This window comes from Primulina huaijiensis, chromosome 11 (genome assembly GCF_012295235.1).
Source record: "Primulina huaijiensis isolate GDHJ02 chromosome 11, ASM1229523v2, whole genome shotgun sequence".
NCBI lineage: Eukaryota > Viridiplantae > Streptophyta > Magnoliopsida > Lamiales > Gesneriaceae > Primulina > Primulina huaijiensis.
Window position 1 is genome coordinate 20,768,953 of NC_133316.1, and position 13,508 is coordinate 20,782,460.

The 13,508-nt window shown below is 32.4% G+C and overlaps 2 protein-coding genes, 1 non-coding gene and 1 pseudogene across 3 annotated transcripts; 1 reads left to right on the forward strand and 3 right to left on the reverse strand.

The window, feature by feature from the left end:
- Positions 1–1,453: 1,453 nt before the first annotated feature.
- Positions 1,454–1,576, reverse strand: LOC140989096 (small nucleolar RNA snoR86). The gene has a single exon (XR_012177440.1). It is a non-coding gene; the product is annotated as a small nucleolar RNA snoR86 (small nucleolar RNA).
- Positions 1,577–2,158: 582 nt separating this feature from the next.
- On the forward strand, positions 2,159–4,056 carry LOC140988220 (uncharacterized). Its single transcript, XM_073457212.1, has 3 exons — positions 2,159–2,380; positions 2,626–2,763; positions 3,674–4,056. The coding sequence occupies exons 1-3, from the start codon at positions 2,252–2,254 to the stop codon at positions 3,854–3,856; spliced, it is 450 nt and encodes a 149-aa protein (XP_073313313.1). The 5' UTR covers positions 2,159–2,251; the 3' UTR covers positions 3,857–4,056.
- Positions 4,057–5,933: 1,877 nt separating this feature from the next.
- Positions 5,934–6,807, reverse strand: LOC140988468 (uncharacterized). Its single transcript, XM_073457477.1, is given in 2 exon segments — positions 5,934–6,154; positions 6,783–6,807. Coding segments are annotated over 2 exon segments (246 nt in total).
- Positions 6,808–8,827: 2,020 nt separating this feature from the next.
- On the reverse strand, positions 8,828–12,897 carry LOC140987938 (cysteine synthase, chloroplastic/chromoplastic-like; annotated as a pseudogene).
- Between the last annotated feature and the right edge of the window lie 611 nt (positions 12,898–13,508).

Below are 13,508 nucleotides of genomic sequence, written 5' to 3' on the forward strand. Positions count from 1 at the left end.
AGTTCATCTAAAATATAGATGAATTTTTTTTAATTATAATAACCTTACATCTATATATACGTGTCATTACTTTTAAATTAATAAAATGATTTCAACGGAGCACAATTTTTGAAACATTTTTCAAATTTTCAGAATTCATATTTAAATTTTGAATAACAATTTGAATTTGGTTTATAATTTCCAGAATGGAATTTAATTTCTGGATTTGAAATTTGAAATGTAATTTAATTTGGTTTGTAATTCCAAGAAGAGATTCAATTTTCAAGAAGTCATCCACACAAACATTAATATGCAGTTTTAATAATAAATTAAATATATTTAGACATTTATTATAATATATATGTTACCACATTTTTCGATCATTTCCTTTTTTAGAATGTATATTTGGGCGGGAAATTACTAAATATAGCAGACAACTCTGCTTTTATATATATATATATAGATAAGCAAGATCTGCATGTAGCCAGTATCAAATCATAATTATTCATAAATGCATGTCCATTTTCTTTTACGATTAACGATATTTTTAAGTTATAATTGCATTAATTATTGAGCCTCAATGCTAAAGATGCTACATTAATCACTAACCACACTAAAGTACCAAATAAAGATATGTCCTACTGTATATATTATCGACTAAAAATCACATAATCAATTCTAAATTTCAAACCACCAAAATAAAAAAAAAATCGAAATCTATAATTTTTAAAAATTTGAGTTTGATTAAAAATTTTTTTTATAGCTTTAGTAAAATTAGAATATTTAAAAATTATCATAGTCATCCAAAAAAAATGCGATTTGAATGTGAAAGATAGAAATGTGTTTTGAATGAAGGGTACAAGGATAGATTATTTTAGAAGTCCATCCAAATAATCTTTTAAGTTGAAGTTAAAACAATTTTTTGATATTTTACAATTATAATTTATGTTTTAATATTTGTACTTTAATTAATTTTATAGAGTCATTAAAAATCAATTTAAAATTTGAATACTTATGACACTCTTTAAAAATTTGTTTTTAATGCCACAAAATTTATGTAAAGTTTATTTATAAAACTCTATATTAATACCTCAGATTTTTAAACTACACAAATTATTAAAATATGTGAAAAATTAATTTTTTTTATGAGGTGAATTTTGTTTAAAAAAATTTTAAAGAGTGAATTGACTTGTGAATTTTTTTATTTTAATTCTACCGATGGCAGATTACCTCCTTCTCCCTCCTGTTACTCTTAAGCGATGGTCTGAAATTTGTTTCCTCGGTAGAGGTGCGTTTGGAAGAAGGTAATTGGGTTTGAAAACAGATTCGATGTTCTGATTTCAAATTACGATGGATTTAAGTCTTTAATCTCCATCCAATCACATCCTTAACTTTAAAAAACCCTATCTTGCGAAGTAAACACCACACCAGGAATCTGGACAAAAAAAAGAAGATAAAACTTTGATGAAAAAAACATGTAGCGATTTGTTCGAGGCCATAATCAAAAGAGATCTGAAAGGCACGGAGAATCGCGGAATCTCGCCAACCTTCAATGCAAGTGATTCATCATTGATTCATAGAATCGACGCCCTTGCTCTGCAAATTGGCTCGCAAATTTTGCGAATCCAAACACTTCTAATTTTCAATAAATTAAAAAAAACCGAACAGAGATTTGCTGAAAAAAACAGAGAAAATTCGACAAAATGCAAAATTACGGAGTCCTGGATGAACAAAAAACTTGCTGGTGGTGATATTTATAGCGAGGCGAGGACCGGAGACTAAAACCCTAGCCTTCAAAAAAATAAATGGGCCAGGCCCAATACCATATTTAAAACCCAATCCCTTATAGTTTAATTTATTTAAAGCCTCAAGAAATAAAATACATAATAAAAAAGTTCTGAAAAATGTAGGCTCGAACATGCGTTTGCATGATTATAAGTTCATTCCATATCCGATTAGGTCGGAATAAGATTACATACATTCTCAAGAGGTCGGTCGAGTGTATCTAAATATGTATTTGTTTGCCATCGATCAGGTTGTATTTTCAATTTTATATAATATTTTCAATTTAATTTTGTCGTGACACCATTTATATAATATTTTCAAATTTAATTTATTTGTATTTAAAATAATATCCGTTATTAATCACATGAATATTTTAATAATACACAATCTTTTGTAAATACCCCTAAGCAAGCAATTCTCCGCCTTAAACCCCGAGAAAAGAAAAAGGAGCAAAATCCCTAAAACCCCAATCCTACCTCTCCCAGGCATGGATTACATAGCCGCAGCTGAAGAGAGATTGGTCAACGAAAGATTGAGGCAGAAGCTCAATGAAGTTAACATCGCTGCGCATTCACATCTCTCCGGTGTACAGGATCACATCGAATTCACCCTCCAGGTTTTTCTAGCGGGCCGTGACTTTATTTTTATTTTTCCCTTTTGGTGTCAAGATGTGGTTCTGTGGATTTTATCTGAAAATTGGTTTCAAAAGGCATGATTTTTAATCTAGTGCGGACGGTTTTGGGAAAATAGCTGAAATTGGATGTAAAGGGTTATGTGATGTTATAGTATGAATTTTGAATTTCTTCGAAAATTTTAAATTTTCAAACATACCATATGTGCTTGATTGTTTTGGGTTTGCAGCAAGCCTACTTTAAGTGTGCACACGAGTGTTTCGACAGGAGGAAGAATAAAGAAGAAATCGGTAACTGTGTAGAGCATTGCAGTGCTCCTGTTATCAACGCACAGAATCTTGTTGAAAATGAGATGGCCAACTTTCAAGTAATTATTTCATTCTCTTTTGATTTGTTCCATGGTAAATGAAATAGAATCAAGGATGTTTGTTTTTCGATTTCGGGTTTTATTCTTCAATATGGAAATAGGGCCTCCATTTTTCTGAGGGAGAGATTTTTCTCTTTGTTCATCTTTAATCGGGTCCAATTTGTATTTCTCTTTGCTGGACATGAAGCATAGGTTTCTTATTTTGTTGTTGCAATTTTTGGTTATGAATTTCAAAGCACTGGTTCTGTCGACTGGCTTTCATGTGTATCAGAATCTTCATGATTTATGAACATGGACGTGAATGGTGCTTGCATGTTATGAATTTACCTGAACAGTTTGTCTATGTTTCTTTGGGTGTTACCTTATGTTGCTTGCAGATCAGATATTGGGCCAACATGATGAATTTTTAAGATATACTCTGACAGTCATTCTTATTTCATTATCTTTGTGTGAATTATATTTTTACAAAACCGGAACTTGATTTAGGTGACCTGGAATAATTTTTCATTGCTTATGCAGTTCCGAGAATGATTTCCTTTTCATGTGGTGATTGTAATAAGGTTCAATGGAGTCACTATGTTGTTTGATAGGAGGAAAAATGATTTTTCTAAGGCATATATTTTTTTCATGTTTGGATTAGTTTTGGGTCGAATTGTTTTCTGAATCAAGGAATTGTAAACATGCCAAGAGCTTATGAATGGTTTGGATATTAACTTTTGTTTACCTTGTATTGAAGTGTTAGTGCTATGTTTATTTCTCGGTAGTAACTGATATGCATTAATATATGTTATGTAGCGAACTGTGCAAAACATTTGATGATTATAATGAGAATAATAGCACTTTTATTTTTCTAACAGTAGCAAGGTTGATTTGTTATTTACTCAATCATCTTTTTCAACTGTATTCGCAGGAACGGTTAAGCAGGTCTCTAAGGGTTTGCCAAGACAAATTTGACACAGCTAAGGTTCAGGGTGACGGCAATAATGCGATGAAAAATTTGGAGTCATGTGTTGACATGTCTGTTGAAGACGGCATCAACATGATGCCTCACCTTGCTGGCAAATTGAAGGCACATCTCTCAATCAAAGATTAGATATTATGTTGCAGTGTGATGCTATAGAGCAGTCATTTGGCACCATTTCATTAGTCGAATTTTTAGTTGGAGAGACAATCCTGAAATCTGAAATTAGTTGAGGCAAAAATTAATTTNCATGACTGAGTTCTGTAATAAGTGTTTTATCCATTTTGTTGTACTAATTCTTCTTAAGTTTGCTTACCGATACTTCAAGGCTTTTGATGGTGTTTCAGGATGGATACTTTTTATGGACAATAGTTAAAACATATGAAATGTTAAACCTAGGTAATATCATGATTATTTGCATTAACATTCCCTATATTCTATGTATTTGATATTTACCTCACTTACCAACTGTAGAAATTATTACACGCCAAAAGAGGTGAATGTCGAACACATGAAGTCATGTGGGGAGCTGAATGCAAATTACCCGATAATATTACAAGCATAAATAAATTGAAGTTCAATCAATCGAGCTTTGTCAAAGGAAATTGAAGATTTACTACATGAATCTGCGTGTAGTATATTTTGAGAGACATGTAGTTCGGAATTATTCAAAAAAATTCCTATGTGAATTGATTAATGTTGGTGATATTACGATGAGTCGAGCAGAGCAATATTCGAGCTCGGCTCATTTTATATGTGTAGGCTCGAGCTCGATTTGAGTTTTTACCTTTAGGCTCGAGCTCTGCTCATTTGAAAATTATTAAGCTCGCGAATAGTTCGAGTTCAGTTCGTTAATAGCTCTTCTATAATGTTTAACGAGTCTGACTCAAGTTCGGCTCGTTAAAGTGTCCATTTTCGAGTTTTTTTTCGAGCTCGTCAAGCATTTTTAGCTAAAAAACCAACTAAGATATGATAATTGAGGAATGCTTATCATTATATAACATTTCAATCTGTTGTATTTCACTGAAATTTTGATGTGAGACAAAAGAGTGCATGTTGCATTCCAATGTTACACTCATTACCCAACAAACTTGTCGAATTCAAGCCATATAAAAGAGCAAAGTTCGAGCTCATGAATAGGCTCGCGAGCTTACGAGTCGAATATCTTTAAGCTCAAGTTCGGCTCGGTAAACTTAAGGAACGATTTCGAACGAGTTTTTTATCGAACTGAACTCTAAGTAGCTTACGAGCGGCTTGATTCGTTTACATCCCTAGTGATATACAATAAAGCATTTCTAAATTAATACTCGATAAAATTATAACTTCTCTAAATAATATTTTGACTCAGTCCAGACTTAGGCCAATATGTTAAATTAATAATTTCAATAAATTATAAAATAATAATTTTCCAGAATACCATGATATAAATATATTAATTGATAATTCTCTATAATTACAAATATAACTAGAACAATATAAAAATTTCTATTTGTGGCGAAACGTTTGTCGTTTTACTGAAAGTTATAAATAATAGTAATAATATAGTTTTAATATTTTAAATCGTACGCAGCCCAAACGTCACGGTTGGATCGCTCTGCTAATAGATAATTAATGCACCCAATATTAATGTAATTTTGTTTTCTTTAAATTTAAATTTAGTTGGATTCCATCTCTAACTTTTTTTATTGAACTTTTAGATGCAAGCGACCTCTATTTATGCTATACGGTGAATTTTATTTGGTTTTCCAATACAATGAATATTTTTTAATTATTAAAAATATGAATATAATTTACTTGTTTTTATAAATATACATGCACAAAATTTTTTATTTTTTTAGATTAATTTAAGAAATATGATATGAACATTAATGAAATACAATGATTTTTATGTAATTAAATAATGTTTGTCGAATAAAAAAATAATCTTTAAAATAATAATATATTAGTTTATCGATTAATTAATAGCTATTTAATTAAATTATTTTTTAGAAAAAAAAGTATTTGGAAACTTTTTATTTAAGGTTAATATATGAAATTGATTAAAATTTCAGGTAAATAATAAAGAAATGCGCCGCTCCAAAGCTCAATATGTTACTAAAATGACTGATCTAAGATTGAAGTATTGCAAAATACTCGCCATAGAGTACTTTTATTTAAACATGAAGATTGACTCAGGACAAAATGTGCCCCTGCAATTCACACAAACATTCTAAAAAACAAAAGAAACATTCGATTTACAAAAAATACAACAGTTAGGCTTTGTCTCATTTTTATGTTTCTGCTCTTCAAATTTGTCAATCGCTAGCTGAAGTTCATCAGTACCACCAACAGCCCTCATAGTATAGAACTACACCCCAAAGACAAAACCCGATAGGCCTCCAGCAACAAGCAGATTCTTTGTCTTTGGAGCGAGGGCACGGCATCCAGAAACTCCGATTCGGTCATATTTTTAACAAACAGCTAGAATCCTATATATGCAGACCCTTGAACCTGCAAGTTGTAGAAACAATGAGTCTATACGTAAACTACAAAAGTAAAACATAGAACTATTTGCATGAATTCAATCAAATTTTAACATCACTAATACAGCAAAACTTGTTAAAAATGTGGTTAAGAGATGAACTATCACCAACTTATGGTTACATTTAATAATTGGTGTAGCCTTGCATCAACCATTTATACCTTGGGATGCTTCTTAATTATCTCACAGTATTTTAGTTATCTTTCTCGACACACTAGATCTGGAAGGATTAAAGGTAAGAAGTAAGAACCCAAGAGAACGAGCATGAATCACTCTGCAATGATCTCCATTTGCATCTAAAAAAATTAGAAAAGGTAGAGGATGGATCAAGGAAAGAGTTAATTTGATCTAAAACGTATATTTATCCTTGACCACAAATGTTGCATCCTAAATAAATAGAGCCTAAATGGTTATATCATTTAAGACGAGAGGGCAATTTTATATATTTGAAAGGAGGAAATTGAACTATTCAAAAAAAATTAAAATTAAAATAAAATTTATTTTCTGTTCTTGGGATGGAGTGACCTCTGAGTCTACCTTGACTGACATCAATCACCTCCATTAAGCAAGTAAAAAACACCATACATTTTCCTTGTGCCTTTCAACTGCCACAAGTTTTGTGGCCTTTTGCCTTTTCCCTTTTTTTATATAAGAAAGGGCAGTTTCACTCCCTTATGCTTCATGTTTTAGAACTCAATCATTATCAGCACTTATCACTATGAGTTTTGCCACTTCTTCCTTCGCATCTCAACACCAGCCCCACCATCATACATTCAAGTCATTTCAAGATCACCAAAACACCTTTGCTACACTATTACCACACCCCTCTGGGGGTAATAAACGAAAAGGGGATGTCAAGTTAATCACCGCTTGTCTTTTTAGCCACATATCCCCCTAACTCAAATTTATTGAAACTAGGATCAAATCAAAGCAAGGCCTAACCATTGCGCATAGACGCGAGCTAAACTGCAGCAAGATTATGAAGTGCACTCTATCACCATGAAGCATTAGCCGTGGAATGTTTTCAAGGATAAATAATCCCTACCAGCAAACTATAAGCACAGTATATCCAAGATGATAGTCGAGGCAATATTAATTATTTCCCTTCCTAGAAAATATTTGTTTTACTCTATTTCAATAGTAGATAAATTACATACAGGATGATATCTTGTGAAATTTTCTTCTAATATTTAGATTTTATTATATCAACTCTTAATGCAACTAACTCCCTTCATAAAATTCTCTAAACAATAAGATTTACTGTAGACTCTAAAACCATGGGAGACAAGCAAGCCGCGTCACGGCTTGGGCTCATCTCAAGATTATGAGCCACTTAGTGCTCTAGTCAATAGGCTATCCCTTGTTCTCTCTTTGCTTTCTTCAATCTTATATGCTTCCATTGAAAAAGAAAAGAAAAACCAGGATCATGTTTAAGAATTTAAGAAAAGCCAAGTTATACATAAATCTACTCAAAAAACAACACATTAGATTTAAATACTCCTAGCTCACTCAAATAGAAACCAAAATTCTGTCAAATTCATTTCTTAACAAGAAATTTGATTCCAACAATTGACCAAATAACCATGTAAATTAATTCTTTTAAATTCCTTTTGACGTCTAAATGGAAATATTAATTTCGAATTTCTAAAATCTATTTTAGTAAATTCTAAAAATAAATGAATAATTTGTTAATTAATCACATAAAAATAAAAAAATAATTAATTAGCGAATTATGTGATATATAAATTAAAAAAATTAATTAATCTTTTAAAATATGACTTTAAGCTCCTGTTATTATTATTATTTTGATGAGATCATTTGAAAATAATATTGAAACTTTAACGTTACTAAGACAGGGTTGAGTTTGGGACCAACGATCATATATATTCTTATATGTGATAACAAATAAGAACAATTTGACGCAAAGTATATTCAATAATTGACTTTGACAATACGAAAAAACATAACAAAAATTTTGGTAAGATAGTCGACGGACTAATTTTGTGAGATAAATATCCAATTCAATCGAATTCATTGAAAAAATTTATTTTTTATATAAAAAATATTACTTTTAACGGTAAATATGAATCGCATCTCGTCTTATATATAGATCCGTAAAACAGACTTACAAAAAACCTACTAAAAATACATAGTCGTCATAGTCATCACATATCAATTATTGTTAAGAAAAATTTAATATGGCATAGATAATTTGAAAATTTTTTTCCCTGTTTTTAGCCTAACATTATTAACAAAAGTGACATTTACTTGTTTCAAAATTCAAACTGATGTTTAATTTTAAACGTGCTTGCTATTCAGTTTGGCAACAAAACACCTAAATATTTTTGTGGGATTTTTTTGAAACGTGAATATGTGGAAATTTTTTGAAATGAAACATAGCATGAAATGGAAAAAGTAATATTACCAACAATAATTTTATTCACAATTTTTGGAACATAAATTGCATTTCTCGTTATAAAATCACCAGTATTCGGTCATACCATAAAATACAACAGATAACAAGATGATGGCTAATCAAATGATGAATAATAAATACATCATGTAATTTTCACAACTCGACGAAACTGATAACACCTCCATTCCATTTATCATCTGACTGACCACCAACCCAATCCCACAATAAAATGACCCCATGACAAACCATACATCAGAAAAAAGAAACATACGGAGAACTCAAAGATTGCGGTGATAAAACCTGGCCCTGCTCATACACGATCTTTGGAACCCGACAACAAATTGTTATAATACAGAACAATATCAAACCAATGTTTATTCGTGATCTGCGGATAATATCAAGCTTCGGGTTGCATCTTCTCGCATTCTTCCCGTATGGACTGCAATAGAACCGTCGACAAATATCTTTCCCCAAAGCTAGGAAACACAACCTGCAACAACATATAGTTCTAACTCTTTAGTCGGATAAAAGTTGATTGCATTCAGTATTTTTTTAAAATACATAAAGTGGTGGTGAACTCCTCCAAAGTTTCAATTGAAAAACAGGTATCGTGAAATCAAAAGGCTGTTTGTCTCAGGGTTGTAGTATACTAACTACAGCGCAAGGAAAACAAGTACATCATAAACAATTAGAACTCAAAAACCAAGAAATAGAATTCACGGAATCAATCATTGCAACTTCAAAAATTGGATACCATTATAGGCACCCATCATTTTTAACACCAAAATCATCTGCTCACGCTTGGATATTGGATGGTGTTCTGACCTTCACCTTCAGCTATTAAACATATTCTTGCAGGCCGAATGAGCAATGTAAAATTTTTATACACCAATTTCAAATCAAATGGATTGCAACAGTAACAGCAGGAGAAATGGCTTGCCATAAATCAACATACCGCTATAAGCTTGCCAGCATTTTCAGGCCTCTTTCCAACCTTAATAGCAGCTGCTGCTGCTGCTCCAGAAGATATTCCCACCTGGTAAAAATTAATATTTAACAGAGATTCATAATACACAGCATCCCTGTTGACTAAATCAAAAACTTGAAAAATAATGCCCTTCAGCAAATTCCACATACAACACAATTATGTGTAGCATCATGTCTTCCAAACTGAATTATTTGGTTGATTAACTTCGCAGGTGTATTTACAACACCCTAAGCACATATTCACATGATCTAATCAGCGCAGTAACTTCAAGTTTTGTCAATATAAAACCAAGTAAATCATTAAAAAGACCGCGAGCACATGGGTGGTTCTTTAAAGCATTATCAATTACATAAGGCGTCAAAGATTCCAGACCATGTAGGTTACTCGAACACTTTTTAAGTTATGATTCTTCACAGTATTTCACGGAAGGCACTTATTATATTTATTACCATGTTGTGGATAACATGTTGTGGATGACACGTTACTCCTGCCTTCATTAATCAATATTTCCCCATCTCATATTTATGTCAGAACATCTTTGGAGCAAACAAGTAGAAGCTTATATATACACGGATGACACATCATCACATCATAACTGTCATAAGTTAAAATAACTATTTACCCATACTCTCTAGTCTGTCCTAGTTTGACACTAAGCATGCCAGAGAACGAAATAAGTTGTATTATTTCCAGACACACCCTATCCAATTGATATAGAAGGCCCTCATTCCGCAGCACATATATCTTACATTTATCAATGTTCGAAAAGGCCCGTGCGTGACACGTGAAAATACAGTTTAATGTTCGAAAACTTAAATCAGTTACTGTAATATTTATTATCCAACAATCCTATCTTCCCAGATAACACGAGGCACTTACCAGTAACCCCTCTTGAAGAGCTAATTGCTTCGCAGTTTCAACTGCTTCATCACTTGATATCTGAAAATGAAGCAAGAAAAAGCCAGTCAGAACAAAATGACTGAAGTGCAAGTCAAATTTTCGAGAAAAGAGACGTTGAACAACCAAATAATATAGGTGTAACACCAGTCAAAAGTGATGTCCTTGTAAAGAGGTAAATTAAACTGGTTCCCTTCAATTGACCTGTTAGGATTGAAAAGTTTAAATGAGAAGGCATTTTAATTTATAAAGTGCCAGCTTAAGTTTACATCAATGATTGATATTCTATTATACACACACATCTTGGTATCCAAATCAGTAAAAAATTTCACCTATTCTAATACACACATCTTGGTATTCAAATCAGTAAAAAAAATTCACCAAGGGTATTCATAATTGGAGAAAGGTTTACAAGGAGCATTATAGAATGCTAAGGAAGTAAGAAACAAACCTCTATAACTTCATCCATCACATCTTGATCTAAGTTCTTTGGAATAAAACCTGCTCCAATTCCTTGAATTTTGTGAGGGCCTGCAGTTGCAAATTACAGCTACTAGAAATATACAAAAGTTTACACAACTATCAACAATAAAACACTGTCCGCTCACCAGGTTTACCACCGGATAATATGTTGCTCTCTGTGGGCTCCACACCAATAATCTAACAGGACATGAGCAATGATTGTTATAATAAATGACAGACAAAGTAAATGGTTTATAAACACTTCATCTAAAAAACCACATAATACCTCGACATTAGGATTATGTAATTTAAGATAACGACCAACCCCTGAAATTGTCCCACCAGTGCCAATCCCTGCAATGAGTATGTCCACCTTGCCTTTTGTATCTTCCCAGATCTCTGGGCCAGTTGTTTCAAAGTGTATCTAATATAAAAGAAGAGGAGAGACGTGATTTCAACAATTACCCCAATTTCACCTCAACCCATAAACACATGTGATTGTGAAGCAGACAAAAAACTGTTTCTAAACTCAGATTTAAAATAATATTGCATCAACATACGCAAGGGAAGAACCTTAGGATTGGCAGGGTTGTCAAACTGTTGAAGCATATAGGAATTTGGGGTGCTTTTCAATATTTCTTCAGCTTTCTGAACAGAACCCTTCATACCTTTGGTCGCATCAGTTAGAACAAGTTCAGCTCCGAATGCTTTCAAAAGAACCCTTCTCTCAAGACTCATGGATGCAGGCATAGTCAATATGAGCTTGTATCCTCTTGAGGCAGCTATAAATGCAAGACCAATTCCGGTGTTTCCACTAGTAGGTTCGACCAAAATACTCTAGTATAAATCCAAAATTTCACAACATATCCATCAGTATCATAAATGCTTACGCAAAGAAAACAACAAAACCAAGTCTTACAAACACCAGGATGAAAATAATACTAGTACCAAGTCCATAGGCTCAAATCTCATAAAGCAAAAGTAAAGTCAAAGACTCATTAACACAATTTTTTCAAGCTATTTGACCAGAATCAGAAATTATGACCAATGATCTTACCTTCCCTGGGGTTATAAGCCCCTTCTCCTCGGCGTCAGTTATCATACTATATCCTATCCTGAAAGCAACATTCAAATATAAATAAACGGAACATAACAAAAACCCAAACTGCAAAACTATAAGTTTTCTTACTCTAAGAAACGTAGGAAAATCCTAACAAAACAATTTTGCAATTGGAAACCAGAGTATACTAAACCTGTCCTTGACACTGCAGCATAAGCTTCGCAGTTATATTTGCAACACAACCTTTTACAACATTATTCAAGTACACCATCGGTGTCTTCCCAATAAGCTGTTAAGAAGCATTACTTGCAAGAAAGTGAACCAAAGTAACACCAAACAGCAACTAAAAATAGCCATCTTAATTTTCGCTATACGATTTTTTTTTTTAAAAAAAAAGTCTAGGACTAACACAATGTCAGATCCACAGCAAGAATGCTTCGCTATAAACTCACACCTATCACTAAAATGACCTCAAAACACCAAATAATGACAATGATAATAACAATAACAAGCTCACCTGGGATACATCTTCGGCGATATTGAGGCCTTCAATTTCGGCCTGAGGCTCCACGGACACCGCTTTACACACAATCTTTCCTTTACTGCATTTACTCGTATTGCTTACACAAATACTGTTACAACCAGATATTCCCGTGGCAGCCAATCGGCTCTGTTCGGAGACGACGAATTTCGGGTAGCTGCGCCCAGACCTGGTGACGGCGGAGAGAGAAGTCAACGTCTGGTTCGACAGAGACGCCATGGATTTCCCTTATCCGAAGCTCGAACAGTTTGTGTACGGATTGTGCGTGTGGATTCACAAATCACAATGGAGAATTGGATATATTATATATCAATCTATATTCATAAAATGGGACCGTACACTCACTTATAATTCACAAAAATTATATGGAATCCGTTCAATTCATTAAAAAAAATTTATTTTTTTTATTATAAATATCCCATTATAATATATTAAATTAATAAAAAGTGATTTATAAATTTAAGGTTGACACCAAATAGAAAAGCTTTTTACGATGATATCTCTCTTGAGTGAAAGTCATCTAGAGTGAACAGTCGCAGACGTTGGTTTTTCAAGGACTCAGAAATGTAAAAATGTCTCACGTCGAAATAGTTATTTAGAGAAGATTACACAACCTAGTATACAAGTTTTTGAGGATAATAATCATTTTAAGTTTATTATAATCTCACAATCTGTATCACAAATATAGATCAATGAGATCGTCTCACAATATACATACTTTTTATAACTATATATATTATATTTATCTGAAGTTTACTATCAGCTGCTGAGTTTGAGACTCAATTAAATACTAAACTTAAACAATGTGAATATATAAGAAACATTTTTCATAATGATATTTAATTTACTACATGTTTGGGTATGATCAACGAGAATGTCACACTGCTTTTAATTTTTAT